The sequence below is a fragment of the Symphalangus syndactylus genome, chromosome 18 (genome assembly GCF_028878055.3).
Source record: "Symphalangus syndactylus isolate Jambi chromosome 18, NHGRI_mSymSyn1-v2.1_pri, whole genome shotgun sequence".
Classification (NCBI taxonomy): domain Eukaryota; kingdom Metazoa; phylum Chordata; class Mammalia; order Primates; family Hylobatidae; genus Symphalangus; species Symphalangus syndactylus.
The window spans coordinates 28,605,546-28,629,539 of NC_072440.2; the positions used below are offsets into that span (position 1 = coordinate 28,605,546).

At 37.3% G+C, this 23,994-nt stretch overlaps 1 protein-coding gene across 13 annotated transcripts in view; it reads right to left on the minus strand.

Annotated features, from left to right (window-relative positions):
• Nucleotides 1-23,994, minus strand: part of TNPO1 (transportin 1) — a 149,016-nt gene that overhangs the window by 52,985 nt on the left and 72,037 nt on the right. For 7 of the 13 annotated variants that reach the window (XR_008652610.2, XM_055253775.2, XM_055253774.2 and 4 more), the window contains exons 2-4: nucleotides 12,912-13,025; nucleotides 10,101-10,176; nucleotides 5,512-5,661 (exon numbers count right to left, since the gene is read on the minus strand). Coding sequence is in view for 12 of the 13 variants with exons in the window: in XM_063623168.1 (XP_063479238.1) it covers nucleotides 5,512-5,661; nucleotides 10,101-10,176; nucleotides 12,912-13,025 (340 nt within the window). In the remaining variant the exon portion in view is untranslated. Of the gene's footprint in view, nucleotides 1-5,511; nucleotides 5,662-10,100; nucleotides 10,177-12,911; nucleotides 13,026-13,162; nucleotides 13,320-23,994 lie in introns of those variants that run through there. The other 6 variants (XM_063623169.1, XM_063623166.1, XM_055253772.2 and 3 more) reach the window with 5 other exon arrangements.

A 23,994-nucleotide genomic window follows, 5' to 3' on the forward strand; every position in this document is an offset into this window, starting at 1 on the left:
ATGGCTGGGCACAGTGGCTCACACCTGTAATCCCAGCACTTTGGCAGGCTGAGGCGGGTGGATCACATGAGGTTGGGAGTTCAAGACCAGCCTGACCAAACATGGAGAAACCCCATCTCTACTAAAAATACATAATTAGCCGGGCATGGTGGTGCATGCCTATAATCTCAGCTACTCAGGAGGCTGAGGCAGGAGAATCGCTTGAACCTGGGAGGCGGAGGTTGCGGTCAGCCAAGATCATGCCACTGCACTCCAGTCTGGGCAACAAGAGCGAAACTCTGTCTCAAAAAAAAAAAAAAATTCTAATTTATCCATACAAAAGAGTAGAAAGAAAATAGGCCAAAATGTTAGCAGCACTTAACACTGGGTGACGAATTTATGAGTCTGTTAGGTTCAAACAGAAGACACATTAAGATGCTAAAAATAGCCCCCTGACTTAATCTGGAACCAGAGCCAAGGACCATGGTAGGAAAAACTTAAGTAGATGAGTATCACTTGAGAATAATCCTGTATGTTTCACTGCTTACAACACTCTCACTCATGTAGGCAGGCTACATACTCCTACAACAGTTCCCACTTACTTGATCAAGAATGAGTCGCCAGAAAGGCGATCTTGGAGGCTGGGTGGCCCGTGCTCACTGATCATGTTGTTCTGACTGAATGGATTATCTCAACTTGTTATGCAGTAGAGTTGTGATAGTCAATGAATTATGCAAATACACACAAATGTAAGGAAAGTTTTGTGTTAATACAAACACAAGGACAACAGAAAGGTTTTGTGTTAATATTTTTTTCTGCCTTAGTAAACATATTAGTGATATAATATGCTTAGTGATTATGGATCTTTTAGTGCCAGAAGAGTAGAAACTCTGACAATAGGCAAATATATATGCATTCTAAGCTGTAAAATATGAGTGTACAAAAATGAAAATTCTTCATAGGGTTATTTTGAAAATTCAATTGGATATATAGAACATGCCTGGCATCTAGTAATTTACTGAACAACAAATAACACCATGTGTATAAATTTTCTGGCTTTAGTTTTGAGAAGGTTGCTCTCAATGATAAAGAACTAAAAAAGAATCTAGAAAGTAAAGCTGCTGGCAAATTTATTCTCCACACACAAAAAAATTAAATTGTATAGTAAGAATTAATGTACTGATAGTATTTTCAAGATATAGCCCTTACAATAAAATAGCCTTCCATTAAGATCCAAAATCAGCAAGATCTGATTCTTCCTGCAAATTAGTCTTTCCTAAAGTTAAAATATAAAAGAAATAAGGGAATGAGAAAGATCTGGATCTGTCTAAAAAAACCAAGCATAACTTAAAAAAGACTACAAACAAGCAATAAACAACAAAAATTAAACCCAATCTACAACTTGGTACTAACAAACTGCTCACATTCATTACTTCTGTTAACAGAACACTAAAGAATGTTGATGGACTAACAAACTTATCTGGACCCATAATCTCACCTAAGCATGAAGAAGTATCTAATACCTAGCATAGCTGCAAAAAGTGGGAAGTGACACATACTTCTCAGTATTTATAACAAGTATGGGAATGAAATCAGTGGGCATGGCAACACCTATTAAAATCTTAAAAATGTTTAAACACACTTTGACCCAATAATGCCAAATACACAAATTAATCCTATACAAATTTTCCTGTAAGTGTACAAACATATACAAAAGAATATTCATTGAAATAATAAAATTACAAACAAACTGTATACTCTCTAAACAAGAGAAACATCTTTACTTCATCTGATGAATTACCTCACAGTCATTAAGATGTGGTCCCTTCCAAATACTTCCTTGATAAGATTCCCAACATGTATTGTTAAGGTTAATAAAAATTTTAAAAGCCAAAGCTGCTAGTCTATTTTTATAATCAGTAGTCTTTTAATTAAAATATTTAAGTATTGTAAATATTATTAATAGATGCTAAGAAATACAAAAATAACACATGGTCCTTGCCCTTAAGGAGCTCAGTCAGGCACTCTCCGACCCCAACACGTGGCATGGTCTGGAGACATTTTTGGTTGCTACAGCAGGGTATGTGGCTGCTGCTGGTATCCAGTGGGTAGAGGTCAGGTGTGCTGATTAACATCCTGTAGTGCACAGACAAAATAGCCCAACAACAAAGAATTATCCAGTCCAAAATGTCACGTGCTGAGGTTGGAAACTCTGGTCTAGAGGAACAGAGTCCTACATCAACTGATAATGCAGAGTCAGAGTACTTGCACTACTATATATATACCAAGAATTTTCTGTAAAGGTTAATAAGTGATGAAGAGTCTGTTGCCAATTCTTAGAGATGATTTTCAGAAACTCCAAAAAATTATTTCACTTACAAAATATGTTCCCAGAAGTGTTTTAAATCTTTTTCTCATGTAAACTAAGATTAGGCAATTTGGGTGATTAAAAAAAAAAAAAAACTTCCCAGATTTGTTGGAAAGCACCAATGTGTTTAAATAACTCATCAATTTTCCTGAAGCAAAACAAACAAAACAACAACAAAATTATAAAGTACTTTAGAGTCTTTTTTTTTTTTTTTTTTGAGACGGAGTCTCACTCTGTCATCCAGGTTGGAGTGCAGTGGCGCGATCTTGGCTCAGTGCGAGCTCTGCCTCCCAGGTTCACGCCATTCTCTTGCCACAGCCTCCCGAGTAGCTAGGACTACAGGTGCCCACCACCACACCCGGCTAATTTTTTGTATTTGTAGTAGAGACAGGGTTTCACCACGTTAGCTGGGATGGTTTCGATCTCCTGACGTCGTGATCCACCTGCCTCGGTCTCCCAAAGTGCTGGGATTACAGGCATGAGCCACCGCACCCGGCCAATACTTTAGAGTCTTAATGCTGTGCCCCCAAAATAATTTCTCCCCTCTTTGGGAAGAATCTCGTCAATCATACTTTCCACCACCTTCACTAATACATATCAAAAAGTGGGGTGGAGGTGGGTGTGAAGGGAGGAGGGACAAAAATGAACTCATTTTTAGCTAACTTATTTCAAGCTCATAGCTGTTTTATCTAGTTAATATTACAGACTTTTTAAAATAGAAAATTTCACATACATACATAAAAACAGAAAAATATAATGAACTAAAGGTATCCATTAACTAGCTTCAGCAATCATTAATACATGGTCAATCTTGTTTCATCCATACTTCTACCCACAACCACCCTCACATTCCTAATTGCTTTTTTATCAAATCCCAGACATCGTGTCATTTGAAAATACACTGCAGTTATGTTTGAAGCTCCTTCATCTGTAGTAAACCAACTAAATAAAAGCTGTTTCTATACTGAAAACTGCAGTGGTCCCTCACAATTAGAATACTTAAATATCTACTTAACATAAAAAACTAAAATGAAAGACCTTCCTTTCATATTCTACTAATACACAGCAAGAAATAAAAATGCCTACATAAGTCAATTTCACCAATCTCTGTCTTAAAATAAGTCAGATGATACCTAAGTGCTTAAATAATTCCCAAGATAAAGTCAGCTCCTAAACATGTTCAAAAACCTTATGGAAGGTGAAAGTATTCATTGGGAGATAAAACCAATTCTTCTCTCCCTAGTACTATTACTTCTAACCTTTCAAATTTAAAGACACAAAGTATTGTAGTTTGAACCAAATGGCACTTAAAGATAGGTTTATAATAAAATACAGTTTAGGAAGAAACAATCTCATATCTGGTTTCTATATCCTCTCCTTTCCTTTCAGCTGAGTTGCCAACACTCAGAGGAAACCCACCTTCCTTCTAAATCCCATTCCATTTATGTACGGGGATTTCTCTCCTGGATCTGAAATGGAAAAGGCTGGCACACACTCACCATTCTTTTTAACAGTGTCAAGAGTAGGTAAAGCCTTAAGGTATATAAGAGTACATTCAAGTAATCTAGGGAGTCCTTTTTCTCAAACCACGAATGTCCTCTACCCATTAAATTTATAATCAGTGTCAATGATGGCACTGTTTAATACAAGAATATCTGGAGGGAGGTCATACAGCCAATGCTTTGTAACTAAGAGGTGAATATTTTTCAAACCCACAACAAGACAAAATAGGAACTCTTTTTTTTTTTTTTTTTGAGACAGATTTTCACTCGTCACCCAGGCTGGAGTGCAATGGCATGATCTCGGCTCACTGCAACCTCCACCTCCCGGGTTCAAGCGATTTTTCTGCCTCAGTCTCCCAAGTAGCTGGGATTACAAGCACACGCCACCACACCTGGCTAATTTTTTTGTATTTTTAGTAGAGACCGGGTTTCACCATGTCAGGCTGGTCTCGAACTCCTGACCTCAGGTGATCCATCCGCCTCGGCCTCCCAAAGCGCTGGGATTAAAGGCGTGAGCCACCGTGCCCAGCCAGGAACTCTTAATGAAAGCATGTGACTCATTTAATGGACTTTCATTTAACCAGCTTGGGTAGATTAACAGAAGCTTTTTCCAGGTCCTTGTAGAAGTTAGCTGCTTAAGCCCACGGTATACTAAAGGCTGCCCATTAGTAGGCTCCTCTTCAGTATGGCTGTTTATTACTGCTTCCATTGGTTGGCAAATGGTGTTAACCAATAGCCAGTTGTGTGTGTTTCCAAATATTTATACGAGTTACTATAATTAAGCATGTTATTCAGTATTACATAAGCTAACAGAAAGTTGTACTGCCCCTGAAAATACGCTGAACGCTCTGAAAAGACTAAAAAGTTGCTGCTGAATTACTGACAAGGCAAATATTTAAAAACAAGGGAGAAAATGTAAAAATCTAGAAACCTATAAACACTTGGGTTTTTCATAAACAATTAAAAAGTATTTCTTTACATGTAAAAGTGAAACAAGAAATTATGCATTATGCTAGGCAGAAAATAGGAACTCCAAGCCAGGCGCCATGGCTCAGGCCTGTAATCTCAGCACTTTGGGAGGCTGAGGCAGGCGGATCACCTGAGGTCAGGAGTTCTAGACCAGCCTGGCCAACATGGGGAAACCCTGTCTCCACTAAAAAGTACAAAAATTAGCCAGGCATGGTGGTGGGTGCCTATAATCACAGCTACTCGGGAGGCTGAGGCAGCAGAATCGCTTGAATCCAGGAGGCGGAGGTTGCAGTGAGTCAAGATTGTGCCACTGTACTCCAGCCTGGGCAATAGAGACTGTTTCAAAAAACAAAACAAAACAAAACAAAAAAAAACACAAAACAGAACTCTAATCTGCATGCTCAAGAAAAAGCAGTGTCCACAAATTAATATCACTTGTTGATGCCCCATTTTAACCAACTCTGATTAGGCTAAGTTTGATTAGGCTCTCCTCTTATCCAGGGTCACTGGTTTCACTGGATGAGAGAGCTTTTTACCATGATTACACCATTTCAAAAGCATTTAAAGGCAATGAAAGTTTCCCCATCACAATTTAACATGAAACAGATAAAAATTCCTAAGGAAATAATCTGTCATCTCTAAAAATGACCCAGTTACAAACAAAGTAAGCAAAACTGTTGTAATATAACTTACCAACAGTGGCTCTAATCAGAGGAGAGGAGTCACCAATATTATTTAAACATTCACTTTTAATAAAGTCTGTTACACCATTTGGGAAGTTCTGAAAGTGTGCTTTCACATTATTCTTCAAGATGAGACCACTCAATGATCTTGTGGGTTCATCTGTAATAAAATAGTAATAGTAGTGAGTTTTGAAGTAGTCTTAATTTCAAAATGTGCCGATAATAGTTTTAAAAATATTTATATTCAAAAGTTGATTGACATTCAAACTTGCTATAACCAGTTAAAATAATTATAAATGATTAACAAAAGATTAGCTCTATGATTTATAGCTCAGGGTTTTTCAATCTTGACATACTGACAATTATTTGTTGCAGGGTGCTGTCCTATGCATTTTAAGATATTAAGTAGCATCATCAGCCACAGATGCCAGCAGCACCCCTCCAAGTTGTGTTAACCAAAAATGTTTCCAGATAATGTCAAATGTTTTCTGGGGGTTAAAATTGCCAATGGTTGAGAACCACTGATTTAAGAGTTAATTTCGTTTATATATATGGCCACTGTGCTCAAGCTTTATTGTTTCCTGATATAATCATCATCATAAGGCTGGAAGTATTAGTCATTAAAAATATCCTATTAAAATTTTGTTGTTGGTTTTTTTTTTAAGGCTGGGCGTGGTGGTTCATGCCTGTAATCCCAGCACTTTGGGAGGCCAGGAGTTCGAGACCAGACTGGCCAACATGGTGAAACCCCGTACCTACTAAAAACCCCCAGATTAGTCAGGCATGGTGGTGTGGCAGTGCCTGTAATCCCAGCTACTTGGGAGGCGGAGGCAGGAGAATCACTTGAACTCAGAAGGCAGAGGCTGCAGGCAGAGAAGCCAAGATCATGCCACTACACTCCAGCCTAGGCGACAGCGTGAGACTCTGTCTCAAAAACAAAAAAAAAAATTTTTGAAATCATTTTCCTCCAGTGTCAAAAAAAAATATTGAAAAATTAAGTGGACAAAGAATATATAAGATCATCTTCATGTAACAAATATAACTGCTGTAAATTTATATCATGTTTTTCATTTGCCTCTGAACTTAAAAGCAAAAAACTACCTCCAAAAACATTTAAAAAGAGTTTTCTTAAAATAAGTTTAATCCATAGATAGTATTTACAAATTTTCAAAAAGCTACTTAATACTAGTAGAACATAACTGATGGCTTTACCAGTTGGCATCAACACCAACAATATTAGCAACAGTTAACACCTTCGAAATGCTTATGACTTATTAAACATTGCTAAGTGCTTTCCAAGTGGCACTGCACTTAATCCTTACGACTTCATGAGGCAGGTATTATTCACCCCATTAAACAAGTGAAAAAACTAAGGACTTTGAATCATTCTTCAGTATTACACCCCTCTCAAAGGGCTATAAAATGAAGAGCTGGCGTGTTGAACAGAATGTTATTGTAACACCATTGTTTTACCTGTCTTAGTAAAAAATAATATATCCCAAGCTTGTTCTAGTTAGTATGATGTTCCCAAACTCTGACTGGCACTGAAATCTTCAAGAGTGAAGCACATGCAGAGGCAAAAAGAGCAGTTTCTCTGCACACAAACTCCATTCAGGTCATCACACAGCACTATAAAACCTTGTATGTCATCATTTAAAAACTACTTTCCATTTTCAATTACAACAATTTCAATTGCGAGACTCCGTCTCAAAACAAAACAAACAAAAATACTTTTAAATTCTCTTAAAAGTTAAAAACTGCCATGAAATAAATGAAGCCAGATATTTAACTTCTTTAAGCAATAAACTTGCCTTAAATTACCTGTTAATAATTCAGCCATATAATTATTTTAAATGGCATGACTTTGTTTACAGGAAATATAGTATATTGTTTTTACCATAAAGGCTACAAGATGAAGAGTTTTAATAAACCACAACATGAGGTGAAACAATATTAAAAGCATATATTCTCCTAAAATCCATTTTAAAAATTCAACGACTAACGATTTCCTGTTTTACAAAAATTAAGACTACTTCAGTGGACCCTCAATTTGTTCATTTGTAAAGTGAGATAATTAGAGCAGCTGATCTGAGGTATCTTACAGATCAAAAATTTTACTCTACAATTCTGTGATAAGATTACTAAATAAGCATTTTCATTTAAGATGTTACTTGTATTCCTGCTTTAATATGAACAGCCATGATGCAAAGATTTTTTTTAAATGGAAAACTACATGCAGCAAACTTGTGTCCCAATCTTCCTAGGGAAAAAAAAAAATGCATAAACACAAGAAGAAATATCAAGTGTTAAACCAACGCAAAACTACTGCATCCTCGGAGAAACTGCATAATGAATATAAGAAACATTTTAGGGTCAAGAAAATCTGAATAAAATCCTTTCCAACATTTTATGGTTTTGTAATTAATATCTTTGTGGAAGCAATGACTTCCAAACTCTCTTGCCACTACTGAACAAGTTGTGTGTTTTTTTAAGTACTTCTGAAGTACTTAAGTACACTGGAGTGCAGTGGCACGATCACAGCTCACTGTAGCCTTGACCTCCTAAGCTCAGGTGATCCTCCCACCTCAGCCTCCTGAGTAGCGGGACCACAGGTGCATGCCACTAGGCCAGCTAATTTTTATAGAGATGGAGTTTCACCATTCACTATGTTGCTGATCTTGAACTCCTTGCCTGAAGCAATTTTCCTGCCTTGGCCTCTCAAAGTGCTGGGATTACAGGCGTGAGCCACCTTCCCTGGCCTGAAGTATCCTTATATCCCAAGAAAGAGCCACCTTGCCTGGCCTGAAGGAAGTATCCTTATATCCCAAGAAAGCTTTACTCAAGAGTATAATATTGTAACAATCCTAATATTTGGAATGTAGGATAAGAACATGAGAGTGGACAGCTTAGTGAAAATAAATTTAAAAATTTCAAATAAAACAATTAGATTTAAAAAAATCCATTTATAAATATCTTAGTAAAGAAACAAACAGGTTGATCATAAACTGTGTCAGAAAAATTTCTATATTAAGAAGCAATGTATCACAAATATATTTATCACACTAGGAATATTAATTGTTGAAACAATTCTTAAGTTTCTTAACACCTTAAGAGTTCTAAATTTTCTATTGTGTCCTTCATTCACAAATTAAAATCCCCCAAATTAACTACAAAATTAACTGAAAATAATTCAAAAGAAATCACCGTGCATGAATTATGAAAATCTGAATACAAGATCAGTGAGTTTTTACTACACATTAACACCATTAACCTGTCAGAATTTGGAGCTGAAACTTTACAATGGTCTGGTTGTCTAAAACTTGTTATTTCCCAATTCCAAGTGCGGTGATGTTATTAATTGCACCATGGCTTCTAAAACACTAATCACAGTGCTTTCATTTAGAGGCCAATCAGTTGCTGAATAAATATTTAATTGACTTCTATGTATCCACAATGTTTCAGGAAGGGAATACCCAAATAATGCTATGAGAAACAACTCTCACTACAACGTAAGCTCCTTGAGGGCACTGATTTTTGTCTGTTTTGTTCACTTTTCTCTCCTGAGCCTGCAAATTGCATGGCAGAGATGGTGCTCCATAAATATTTATGAAATAATGTCTAGTGGGATGCATGACATATTATTAGAAATAATCAAATGACCATGTCATTTAAAAATCAGACTACTCAGGCTTTAAACTGTCATAGAAATCATTTAAGTTTAAAATTAAGAGTCATGAAAAAGTTTCATGTATACTTTTAAGTTTTTTTAAAAAGTTACAAAAGTCTACTTATGAATAGAATGATCCCACTTTTTGCTAAATAATTTTAAAATAGTATGTGGCCATATAAGAGCAGAGAAGGATATAATTCAAGAGATCAACAATAATTATCTCTGGAAGATGGGATAAATAATTTTTCATTTTGATTATATGACCTTTCAATTTTTTTCTACAAAAAACACACATATTCAGTTATTAAAACCTACATTCAATCTTTGTATTACCAACCTTTGTTATATCCATCTATATGCATGAAAGCAAAACATTAAAGTAGACTTGGCAACAAGTTTTTCATCTGCAAAGAATTAAGTAACTTATTATACAAACACCCTATTAAAAATGAACGCTGGCTGGGCACGGTGGCTCACACCTGTAATCCTAGCACTTTGGGAGACTGCGGCAGGTGAATCCCCAGAGGCCAGGAGTTCAAGGTTGGCCTGGCCAACAAGGCAAAACTCTGTCTCTACTAAAAATACAAAAAAATTAGCTGGATGTGGTGGCGCATGCCTGTAATCCCAGCTACTAGGGAGGTTTGGCATGAGAATTGCTTGAACCCGGGAGGCAGACGATGTGGTGAGCCGAGATTGCACCACTGCGCTCCAGCCTGAGTGATAGAGTGAGACTCTGTCTGTATATACATAAAAAAAGGAATGCTTATTAAACATGTAAATATTGAGTGGTATTAACTAAGACTGTTCATCCCACATCTATAAAGCACAAGGTTACTACAAAATGAAATCCTCTGAAATGAATAATTCTCAGTACATTTAAATAGGTCTTAAAGAAACTTTAAATAGTTATCAATACAAATCCTACTTACCTTCAGACTTTAATTTTGTAAGAACAAAAATCAAGTAGTTGTTAAAGTCTGGATATTGATTAAGTTGTTCCAGTTTCTAGAACAAACAGTAGTTAAGGAAACTTCTCTGTGTAATCTCAGGAAGAAATTAAGCATTTTAAATCTAAAAATCAAGGATCTCTTTGGTGATATTTTCAGTCCTGCATTTTTTTTTTAAACTAAGAATAAGGATATCTTACTAAATCTATCAACATGTTATTTCAAAAACACACTAGTGCTTGCTAAACCTCTTAGGTGCTTTATGGCTGAAATGTATCAATTACATGCAATACAACATAAAGTTCCAGCTTCAGCATGCTCCATATAGCAAAAAATATTCAAAAAAATTCTTGTATTTCAACTTTAAACCACTCTAAATAGAAAGGTATTTAAGCATAAAATAACAAAAATAAAAGCATTCCAAATGAAAACAAGTCTCTCCGAGTTGAAGATCATTTAGAGAAATTAACTTTATAGAATAACTAAAAAAAAAAAGATACTTTTCAGACTCATTTGTTCTTTAGAATCCAAAAAGATAAAGTGCCATTTATGCACAAGGCTATATATCTTATAAAGTCAGCATTATGAGATTATTGCACTATAGCTGTACAATTCTTCCCCTCATCCCCAAGATTCAACATTTCTAGTGATACCAATTTGCAGGTATTTCACCGCCGTCGGGAGACAGCTGTGACAAAATGCTCTTACATCTTTCTTCAAGCCCTGACTCTCAACCCCTAACTAATATGCTTCCCAACTGTGTTTTACTACATAGAAAGATTAAAATGTTTTGTTACCCAACAAATCTAAATTTCTGATTAAATCCATGAATCAAACTAAAGTAACACTTTATTAGCTATTTATTACTATTTGAATACCCTCAATGTTTAGGGGTCAGAAAGCAAACGAACCAACAACATGGTCTCTGGTAAAACTGCAAGGTGTAACTACTTTCTCCAACCAAGACAGTAATTCTTGTTTTAGTGAATGGCCCAGATTAACAACATGCTGATATGCCAACGAATTTTTCAAAACTATTTCCTGATAAGGTTTACCTTCTTACAACTTGAGCTACATCTCTTTATCCTATTATAGTGGTCTTTCAAAAAGTACTCAAAAGCCTGTACAAAACAATAATTAAATATATTACCTTCTTAGGAGAGACAAAATTAGGCACTCTGAAGCAGCAGTATGTATTTTTAGCTAAAGTAGTTTTCCTCTCACAGCAACAGAAAGTTGTTTTCTCAGAGGACATACTAAGTCCCAGGCACACAGAATAAACTGTAAATTAACTACTAGCCCAAGCACGGTACTAAGCATTTATGAGGTACCTAATAAATGTATACCAAAACAAGAAATTATGATATATGGTGCCACAGAATAACTACAATGCAGGATTGGGCTTAGCTAATTTAAGAAACTAGTAACTGTATCATATAATACCTGCAATTAATCAATTATCAACTTCTATCATCCCTAGAACTATGACAACACAAATTAAGGCTGAGCCATAGCACGGTTTACAAGATACAAACGGCAATACATTCCAAAACTGTTCTTTCTCAGTACTAGAAGTATCCAAACAAAATGGCTTTTAAAAATCCAAGCAGATCTAAATCATTATCCCTTCCACTTTTAAATGGGAAGCATTATATTAACCAAGAAGGTAAGTACTAATTTTGTCATCTATTGAAGGTTTTAAATTACGGCAATGCAGTATTTCTGCGAAACCCTGGGGGTAAATGACTCCACCTTTATAGATGTTTTAAATGTAAATAAACTCAAACACGAAGAGCTTACTTACCAAACTCCATATTAAGTAATTTTGCTGCTTTTTGACAATAAAAATCAAGAGGCTTTTCTGCAAAAAACAGTAGACTTAACTTCTTTAGGCTTAAAAGATCGGGGGTTAAAAGGTTATTCATGATATAATGAGTGAATGTTTCCTTTACTGGATCCAATAAGAGCTCTCCATCTGAGCGCGGTTTAGGGCACTACAGAAAGCATACGTGGTAAAGTTTTGGTTCTCTTAACCTTTTCTGTCTCTAAAACCGTAGCAACAGGATCACTACACCAGCACACTCGGTAAAGACCTAGATAACTGTGCAGTCAGCCTTGAGCCAAAGCTTTAAAAAGAAAATCTCACTTGGGTGACAACGAGCTCGCAACAGGTGTTAACACCAGTAATCCCAGGGTGAGGCACAGAGACCCCTTTCCCCCACCTGTAGGTCCCCAGCCCTTTTAGGGCAAGGACGTGGAAAAACCCCCAGGACCCACACAGCTGCAGTTCAAACCCCGCGCCAGCTCCACCCATTTCTGGCCAGCCAGGCTGCGAGCTCCGCCGCGCACAGAGCGCCCTCCACCCGGCCTCCCGCTCGGCCCGCCACCCCCACCCGCGGGGCGCATTGTGTGGGCCCGGGCCGCTCCCGCCCGCCCGCTCCCTACCCCCGCGGCAGGTCAGCGGCGGGCGGGGACGTGGCGGCCCGGCCCGCGCACATGTCGCGATCCGGGGCGGCGGCCAGGGGCCCCCGCCTCCTGCGCGCCGGAAGCCAGTGGCCTTGGCGGCGTGAGCCCCACGCGGCGGCGCCCCCGGCCCAGGCACCAGGGCCGCGTGCGCGAGTCGCCCGGCAGGGGCAGCGGCGGCTTCCCCCGCGCGCGGACCCAGGGAGGAGGCTGGGCTCGGAGGGCGGGGGAGGGGCAGAGGCGGAGGCGACGGGAGCCCCCGGCCGCCGGGAGCTGGGCCGCAGCGCGGGGCGAGCTGCGCGGGTAGCGGCCAGGCCTCGGAAAGGATACTTGTTGCACGGTTCTCTGGATGGTGGTGTCTGGGGACTGGGATTCCTTCAACAGCTGCAGGATTTGCTGAAGCCCTTGCTCGTCAGGTTTCCACTCATACTCCATCTTGGTTTGCTGCAAATAAAGCCAGACACAGGAAGAGACGGAGCAAATGTTACTCCCGGTGCACAGGCCCAGAGGCTTCCCGCGCGCAGCTGACCCGTTCTCCCCTCCGCCACAACCCCAGCGCTCCCCAGACGCCGTGGACCTGCCTGAGGTGCCCCGAAGGAAGTCTCGGACAGTGAAACCCGGCGGAACTGCTCCTGGCAGCCCGGCCGCCAACGTCTGCTGCTGCTGCCGCCGCGGCCGCCGAGCGCAAGGAGCCGACCAGACTGAGTCACCGCGAATTTGCAATCTGGCCCCAAGATCCGCTCACGGGAGCCCCCTGGGTCCTAGTGCCACGCACTTTTCTCCAACCCAACCCATCTCTAATTCCGTCCAGATTACTAATGACTTAAGGGCTAATAAAAAGTCAAGTCCTTATCAAAACCCCTGCGAAGCACCTGAAGAGATCTGTTTTGTGTATATTATTTTACATACACATGGTGAATTAACGAAAAATGATTGAAATAGGGTAAAAAGGTTGTTAATTTCCCTGACAGTTCAGCAATAATTAGAAGCAATAAAAATCTTTACATTTCAATTTGATATATAAGGCACTAAAAACAGTCTAAAATATTGATGCAGTCACAACCCAGACCTCGAAAACCATTATATGCAACATTTGCAGAACTTGACTTAAAAAAATTGCATTTCTGCATAAACTTCAACTTTTGAACTCCTATTAAGGGAAATAAATTCCATTATGAAATAACTACATTCCATAAGTAAGGACTTTGGGTCGAAGGAAATACAATAAAAATGATGTAATTTTACAACTGGGTAGTGTTTAATTCCATTAAAGTATTTTCACATACTACATTTTCTCATTTGATTTTCATTACAACCTAGTGAGGTATTATTTGCCTCCATGTGGCAACTAAAGCGAAAAAAGATCTGAGCAAACAACCACACTTAATCAGTGAAGACTGAGACACGAATATAGGTTTTTAAAGCTACTATGAGTTGCATCTGCTACAGTCAACTGAAGCTATTAATGACATTTTTCACTAAAACTAAATGCTTAAACAAAAACAACAAAATGTAAGTATCAAGCCTGACGTATTTGTAAAAACCAAACAGTTTGATAAAGGAGAGGATTTTTAACATGAAAAGTCCCTTGCTAGTAGGGGCTTAAAAAAACTACTACCTTTCCACCTCTCTAGTTAGCTTTTTCTTTCTTTTTTAAAATGCCTTTTCCTCTCTCTTTCACTCTTATTTTTCTGCTTAATATCCTGTAATCTGACTTTGCTCACCAAGTTCTAATGACTTCGTAAATGGCCCAATCTAATAAACTGTTCTTAAACAACAACAAAAAAAAACCCAAAACAAAATCACCACCATCTGGACATAAAATGTATTAATACTGTAGTGTTTGTATTCTAGTCTTCATTCTATGTGTTTTTATGCACATTATATTTTATAATAATGGGATTGTCCTGTTTCTTGCCTGACTTCATATATCATTAAATATTTATTGAAAGTATTTCAATAAAAAGTGAATAGTATTCCATTGTACCACTGTCATTTACTTTTATACACTTTTATTTGATACAATATAGACACAACATTGTACAAATGATAAGCATATGATCCATAGATGGATTTTTACAAAGTGAACCCATCTGTGTAACCAATACCCAGCTCAAGATAGAGATCACTGAGTACGAAGAGGTTTCTTTTGCATCCAATCCCAGCCATTAACCCTTCCTAAAGTAATCCCCAGTATAATTTCTATCACTATAGATTTCTCCCCTTCCCTCTCTTAACTTCAGAAACTTTTAAAAAACTACAAATATTATAATAAATCAAACAACATGGTTGTATAAGACAAGTTAATTCAATCCTATCTCTAGGCTCCCTAGAGAATCCGTTTTAACAATTTTATGTGAATCTTTCTACATTCTAATCTCATATATATTTTTCCTCTTTTTTTTTAGATCATCCTCCATACTACACTAATACTAACTCTATAACGTTTTTTACACATAATATGACATGGCAATAATTCCAGGCCAATACATACCAATTTAACTCACCTTTTAATAGATGCACATTGGTCTTGAGAATGGATAGAGCATAATTTGTTCAACCATCTCCTGATTGGCTTCCAGATTGCTTCTACTTTTTTGCCACTACCAACACAGTAAAAAAAACTTGTACCAATGTCCCTACATAATAGTGGCAACCTAGTGGGGTTATTAGGCCAAAAAGTATGTGAATTTAAAAACTTTTAAACAGTTATTACCAAATTACTTTCCAAAAAGTTACGCAATTCACACACGCCAACAATATGAATGTTTCCTTTATCTCCACCAGCACATTCTTTTAATTTTCATGAAGCTAACCAATGACAATTTAATTTCCCCTGATACTAGTGGGGGTGGGGAACTTAAAGTCTGAGCCTTAGTAATATTAGAGTTGGAGCTGCTACCAGGCATACCCTACCTGCTGAGGTGACATTCGGATAGTCCACTTAACCCCCTAGCTGCCCTTTTAAATAAGAAACTAAAGCAAGGGACCCATAGCAGTCAAGTCTGAAAGGCATCTTCATTATCACATCCATCCTGAGGATGGCTGCACTATAATATCAGGCCAATAGCATGCTTCCTTATTTCTGTCATCAAATAGGGTTTTCTTTTCAAACAGCTTGGTATTAAGGACATTTAATTTGATCAGTCTATGATGACAGAATAGGTGTTTCCCCACACCTTACTCAAATTATCTGTAACAAAGGGCTCTCAAGAATATTTGATTCAGATAACTGCTTGATAAGAGATCTTAGGCCACCTTGAACTTTTCTATCACATCTTTTTTAAAATTGTGATAAAATCTACATACATAACATTTACCATTTTAAGTATACAGTTCAGTGGCATCCATCTCCAAAACTTACCATATTTTAAAAGCCATTAAAATAAGGAAGAATCTTATACCCTGGGGTAGCCAGACATTGTGGGGTTAATTAGATAACATCCGAAGTACTTCAAGCTAACCAAGCACATCAGGATTATTATATGAGGTAGAAATCATCTATTTAAATAGTAAACTACATTTATATTAATTAAATAGAATATCAAGATCAATATTGGATTTTCTTATAAAATTTAAATATTACCTGGAGTATTCTTTTTGCATGTTGAAGGCTCAGCTTTCTAAATGTCTCAAAAAAAGGAAGTAGTACTTCAAATTTCGCTCCCTTAGATGATACTCCATATTACACTAATATTAACTTTACAACTTATGTCTGATTGGCCCATGACATTCAATGGTGACCAAAAAAAAAAAAAAAAGGCATTTCAACAAGCCAAAATACAGTTATTTGAAAAACAAGATAGAAGACAGCCCCAGAATAAAAAGTAGCCTGCAAGTGGTGAGTTACTGTGATACCATTTTGGACTTTCAGAAGGCTAGAGCTTACTCATGAGTAAGTTTTTAACTTAAATTTACATAAAAATTTTGAATTTGCTACAGTTGAGAATCATGTGAGGTAAAGAAGCCAAACTGGCTGAAAAGAAAGCAAAAATATATAGCTTCTTCCTTGCTGGATAGTCTGTAAAATATAGTTTAAAAAGCAGACTGGAGCTATGGACTCAGCTGACCTACGTTTGAATTCCAGTTCTTCCACTTAGTAGCAGTGAAAACCTGGGCAAGTTAATTAATCTGAGTCTTAGTTTCCCAACCCTAAAATGGAATATACTAACTCTGTATGCAGATCATAGGTACCTGGCATGCAATATGTGTAATTTGAAAAATAGTAGTTTTACAGTTAAATGAATGGCTTTCTAGCATCTGCAAGATAAAATCTAACTTCTTTTCATGGAAGAAGTCTCTTCATTATCTGGTTCATCACCTTCAAAGACACTTTTATCTATGACTCAACTTCCAACTTTATGCTCCGTCATCTTTTCCTGCACCTCTCCTACCTCTGAGCCTTTGCATAGGGATTTCCTGCTGGGAATGCCCTCTTTAAACGTGACCAACTGGCAAACTCTTTCTCAGTCTTTAGAGCTACTCTCATTCACTGATTTTCCAAATATTTATTGAGATTCTTTCTTGGCACTATGATTGATACTGGATAATATTTCTCTTCTGTGTCATTATTCCAAGATCTCCCCACAAGACTTAAGTGTATTTTTCATTACAGATCTATGGTTTATAGCTATTTCCATTCTAGAAACTGTCATATTGTATTATAATTATTTCTAGGTCTGTCCTGGCAATAGATCACAAGTTCCTTGAGAGCAGGGACAGTGTCTTTTCACTCTCTTTGCCTAGCAGAGTCCGATTCAACAAATACTTGTTGAATAAATGCTATTGTTGTTGCTATTAATTCAACTGAGTAAATATTAAGTAGAAGAACTACCATGTGCTCAGTGAATTTTGGAGATTCAAAGATAAGTAAAATATAGTTTTTATCCCCACTAAGTTCTCATTTGGTGAGAGAGGCAGATGAGCTGTCAATGAATAAAGTATATGATAAAGTACAATAGGAAAAGAGAGAAAAACAAATACATTCCACCAGGAGACAGAGATGCATTTTCCCCCCATCTGATTCAATTAAAATTTTTTCCATCTAATTTCAACTAAATTCAAAGTTAGATGTTTCCATCTATATGCTGAATCACTATGAATGTGAGAAATGTTGCTATTAGGGACGTCATTTCACAAAATGGTAAACAACTCTTGGTAGAGATCCAAACAAAACAAGGTACAATTGTCCTTCAATAACATAGTAGTTTTTTGTTTGTTTGTTTGTTTTGAGACAGAATCTTGCTCTGTCACCCAGGCTGGAGTGCAGTGGTGCGATCTCGGCTCACTGCAACCTCCGCCTCTCAGGTTCAAACAATTCTCCTGCCTCAGCCTCCCGAGTAGCTGGGATTACAGGTGTGTGCTAGCACGCTAGGTTAATCTTTGAATTTTTAGCAGAGACAGGGTTTCACCATGTTGTCCAGGCTGGTCTGGAACTCCTGACCTCAAGTGATCTGCCCGCCTTAGCCTTCTAAAGTGCTGGGATTACAGGCATGAGCTACCCTGCCCGGCCATAGTTTTTATTCCTAGAAAATTTAACATATATTAAAACTCTGCAAAAAGTTCCATGTGTATATGTAAAATTGAGTTAGGCTCTTGGCTCTGATATCCATAAACAGATTTCTTACACCTTTGTGACTATCTAACGAGACATTTACAAGTCATACGAAGCTAGGACAATTCTTCATGGTGAACATCTAGCACCTCTCAGCCCTGCCCAGTAAATGACAAGAGCACCTCCCAGTCACTAGGACACCTCCAGAGAGCAGCACTGCTTCAATGGAGAATGACTATGGTAGGGAAAGTACAAAGGGCTGTGAAGACATTATGCTAACCCAGTTAGGAGGTCAAGAAAGGACTTCCTTGAGGAAGTGACCCTTTATCAGAAATCTAACAGGAATTACCAAAAAGCAAAAGTGAGGCTAGAAGGACCTCATAGATGATGTTAGGAAGCTTGGACTATCTTAATGATAATACAAAGCTTGTGAAAGGGGTTTAAATTGATAAAAAAAACATGATCAAAGTCTGGAAAAGAATTAATCCTCCTAGAAATGGGGAAGGAGAGGTTCATCTTTTGCTCTATAGCTTCAATATTAGGTTAATTTTTAGAATGTGTCATATTTCAATAAAAATGATTTTTAAAACCCATCAGTTTGCAATGAGGGCAGGAGGAGCCATAGGAAGACCTAACTGTCCAATCTGCATATAAAATGGAATTCCAGTTTGTTAGGGGAAGGGCAGTCCTGTTTCACAGAAAGCCAACAAGCTATCAAAAACTCTGGTACTTAAATATTGAAGACTTAAACACATGCACTATTTTGTTAGTAATAGTGATAGCTAATATTTTTTGAGTACCAAGCAATGTTCTAAGCACTTCACAACTCTATGATGCTGCCCTATTAATTACATTTTACAAATAAGTACATTGAGGCACAGAGAAGTTACTTGCCTGAGGTTGCTCAGCTAGTAAATGCCAAAGCCATGATTCAAACCCAACTAATCTGGCTCCAGTGTCCAGTCTGGAAGCCCCTGATATACTGCCTTTCCAAAAGAAACATCAGTCTCCATAAACTGGGAAACTACTCATAAATACATCTATGTGCATACTAAAGAACATATATTTTGACACCTTTGTGGTGAGGTAAAAGAGAAAAGTAAAATCACACTTCACCATCATAAAAGTCATAATAGATCTAAAAAACCAGTAGTATGTATATAGTATGACAATATAATAAAAATGAGGTATTTCCATAGCATTGAGTAAATGAGTTAAAAACATTCTAAATATAATCTTCACAACACCCCTCTGTTGTAAGTAGGTAGCAAGTATTATTTTTATTTGACAAGCAGATAAAACAGCTTAAGAAATTTGCTGAATCATTTGCTGAATGTGAATCAGATATGTAGACTTCCACAGAAAATGTCTCTTATACTGTTTTTTTTTTTCACAGAAAAATGCTATGATGAGCAAGGACAAAAAAAATCAGAGCTATCCAATGATCTAAAAAGAGCATGCTATTTAAAGAATACACTTATTTAATAAAACTTTTATGAGAAATTGAACCAAAGTTCAGGTATGAAGGGAAAGAAGGAAAAGTTTACAGGCACCTAATGATGAATCAAAATGTTAACAAACTTGTTAAATTATAGCTATCAGTGGAACTAGAAAGTCCTTTAAGAAAGTCTATAGGCTGGGCACGGTGGCTCATTCCTGTAATCCCAGCACTTTGGGAAGCCGAGGCGGGTGGATCACAAGGTCATGAGTTCGAGACCTGGTGAAACCCCGTCTCTACTAAAAAAATACAAAAATTAGCCAGGCGTGGTGGCATGCCCCTGTAATCTCAGCTACTTAGGAGGCTGAGGCAGGAGAATCACTTGAACCTGGGAGGCGGAAAAAAAAAAAAGTCTATAATGAGCTGGGCACGGTGGCTCACGCCTGTAATCCCAGCACTTTGGGTGGCTGAGGCGGGTGGATCACCTGAGGTCAGGAGTTCGAGACCAGCCTGGCCAACACGGTGAAACCCCGTCTCTACTAAAAATACAAAAAATTAGCTGGGCGTGGTAGCGGGCGCCTGTAATCCCTACTAGGGAGGCTGAGGCAGGAGAATCTCTTGAACCAAGGAGGTGGAGCTTGCAGTGAGCCAAGATTGCGCCATTGCACTCCAGCCTGGGCAACAAGAGGGAAACTTGGTCTCCAAAAAAAAAAAAAAAAAAAAAAAGAGGGAGAGAGTCTAAAATCAGAGGTTATGGATCAAGAAGGAAGAGAAAAAAATGCAAAACTAACTGTTGAGCTCATATTAGTTGCGGAAATGAGCTCAACTAGATTAGAAGGGCAGGGACCATAACTCATGTTACACAGTGCTAGGCACATGGGTTTTAAATCACCCTCGATTGAGACTGATGGGTAAATCATCTAGTTCACCACTTGAAAATAGGCTAAGATGTTAAAATTTTAACTTTCTGGCATTACAAAGTTATTGTCATCTAAGAGCTGAGAGATTAACAGAACACAGAAAATAGAAAATAGGTACGAAGGAAAGTTTGAATAAATGTATGCTTAGAGTGCTTTCTCTGGAAGAACTCTGAAAATGACTAGACATGCTTACCAAATGCTAGTTAAAGTTTACAAATCAACATTAAAAAAAAGAGAGAGTGGTATCAAATTGAGTGATAAGAAGGAAAGTTTGATCTCAAAATTTGACCCAATCTATAACCAGACACTTCCTATTCTTTAGCCCATTTAATATTCACAACAGCACTATGAGGTAGATGTTAACTCCATTTTATATTAACCGAGGTTCAGAGAGGTTAAGTAGCTTGCCCAGCCAGTTTGTGGCAGATTAGGCATTCAAAACCAAACCTGTGTGATTCCAAAGTCTGAACCATGCCTACTAATAACAGCAACCCTGTTATCATTAATGGGTCCTTCCATATGCCAGTTATTATGTTAAATTCTTTAGATACATGATCTCATTTAATTCCATGAATATGTACTATGATTATCTCCATTTTACAGAGAGGAACAAGCTTAAGAGAACTTAAGCAATGTGTCCAAGATCACACAGTAATGAACAAAGCGAGGACTCAAGCCCAGATGCACCCAACTCCAGAGCCCATGCACTGAACTACTACTCTGCCATATTATTCTCGTTCTGCCACCCCACGAACATGTGACTAACCCTTAGAGAACTTAACAGTGGGCGGACTATGAGGGGTCTGCGTTATACAACTCTTTCTCTTTCTATTACATGCATCACCAATAGTTCAACAGCTCTCTTGATGAATGTCTACTTCAGGTCAATCACTTCAGATATGATAACTGCACCTTGCTTTTCAGAGCACAAATTTTTCATTTTTAATGAAAACAAAAGGCTGATAGGAGTAACACCTCCCATATATTTAACTTTTAGTTATCTCATTGTCACCCTCAAAACATCAACTCCTTGTTGAGTTCTAAAACAGATTTAACCTTCACGGTTGGTCTCACTCTCCATGTATGTTTAAGCAACTTAAATCAGTGGTTCTCAACCCTGACTACACATTATAATTACTGGGAACTTATAGCCAGTTGAGAACCATTATATTAAATTAATATATCTGCTCCTGGCAATTTCCATTATTTCTTACTCTAATAAGCAGTGGTGTTCTAGCTGTACTAGAAATAACAGAAAACAGAAAAAGACAACAGAATACAGACTGCACTGATTAATATGGGAAACATTACTAATCACAAAAAAAGTCTTTGATGAAAACCAAAACATAAGAATATACTGTTTAAAGTTACATAATAATTTGTACTTCTTAGTAAGGACTAGTAAGTACAATGTTTATTTACTTTGTAATTTAACAGTGACAGAGAATGGGTAAGAAGTTCCACTTAAGTTGTAAGACAGAAATGAGAACTTGGGAAAAGTAAGTTTTGGGGGAAGTTTATCTCCAGTAAATAATTACAACACACACCAGAAAATTATGATCCTTAACTGGCAAAATATAATTTACATTTGTACATCAAATCAACTTACCTTGTGAATAACTAGATCTTTCTTCAAATGACAATATTAAGTCATTCATAAAAGTAAACTCTTCTAACAAGCCTACACATTAAAAACCAATTAATCAAAATAATTAGGTCCCTGATTCTCTTAGTATCATAGGATTTATTAATGTACTTTACCAAGGATTGTCCCACTGCTACATTCAACTGGAGAGTCAGTTTTTAAGTAGTTCAATGGACTACTGTCACTGCCTATTGTTAACCCTAGTCCAATAGTTTTCATTTCTGTGACACAGATTTAAGAAAAAAAGCTTTTTAAAAGGCTTACATATTATAACATGATTATAAATTTCCTTTCAGAACATTGACTTATCACTGCCAAGTGGTTTTAAGTAAACACAGTGCTTAAAAAGTTTCAAAGTACTTTCATATTTTACCTCATTTAATTTTCAAAACTACCCTGTGAGTTAAGGAAACTGTCTCAATGATATTAAGTCACTTGCGAAAAATTGCTCAGCTAGTAAATGTTAAGAATTGGGTTGGAATGAATGTCTATTTCTGGTCGCACGTTTCTACTACTCCAAACTATTCCTTTAATTCATAGTTCATTAAATATGTTAGTACCATCAATTAAAAGAGTAGCTTGTCTTCAAGTAATACTGCTCTACACTGATTATACATTTGCTGATTTACATGTTGATACGCATAAAAGATGGAGACAAGCTGTAGTACTCTAGGTAAAATAATGGCACTGAATGACAAAATATGAGCACCAGGCAAGTTACTAATTATAGCTATACTTACTGAATTTAAGGAGCTGGTAAAAAAGGCTAAGATGCAAATAGCCAAATATTTTCCTGTGAAACACATCTGAAATTGTAAGTTAATAAAAGGTATGATTCAATATTTCAGAATCCACCTTATATATTAATAAAGTGAGACATACCTAAACAGTTGATAGGAAGCCAAGCTGATAATTAAATTAGCACACTGGGATAACCATTATGGCTCATTTTGTTAACTACAAGTATACTGTTTTATTGCCGTTCGATTGCTCCTGAAGTTCTGAAGTAAGAGGGATCCAGGAATGTCTTATTCATGTCCAAAGCTATCCTTCATTAAGTATAATGTATGAATTCAGTATTTCACATTTTCAAGTGTATGCAGAAAAAGGAACACAGCACTGTATTTATTGGTAAGGGCTGAATGAGAAAAGGATCAGAGCAGTTTAGATAGCAATATAGAAAGGTTAAAAAAAAAGTTAAGTGGTTAGTAGGCTGATTAGCATTAGGTTTTACCTAACCATACATTTCTTCATAGAAATCTCACACACAACAGGGGCATATATTAGTCAGATTTCAGTTATGAAAAGATAGACATAGCAGAAAAAATTTTTGAAAGGGAATCAATTTTTACAAGTTTAGTTCCTGATGGAGTAGAGGAAGCATGGGTTCTGGAGTCATACACTCATTGGCTCAAATCCCAGTTCTGTTAATTATTGACGCTGTGTTTTTTAGGAAAACTGTCCAATTTTCTGAGCCACAGTTTAGTCATCTGTGAAATGGGATTGATGAGAAGATTAAATGAGAATGTAAAGTACCACAATAGTCAGTACTTAATGTTTGTTCCCTGCACACTACACTCCAACTAAAATTGTCATTAAGACCCAGGTTTACTGATGGCAGTCTGTACCATCAGATAACAATAGGATGAAGATTTTTTAGATTATTTTTGTACAATCAAAGAGTATGTATCAAAATGGGCTGTTTAACTTGTCATTTAAATGAAGTGATGCTATGGTTTGAATGTTTGTATCCCTCCAAAATTGATGTTGAAACTTAATTCCAAATGCGACAGTATTAAGAGGTGGGGACTTTGGAAGGCACTTTGGACTGCCATTGTCATGAAGGCTCTGCCCTC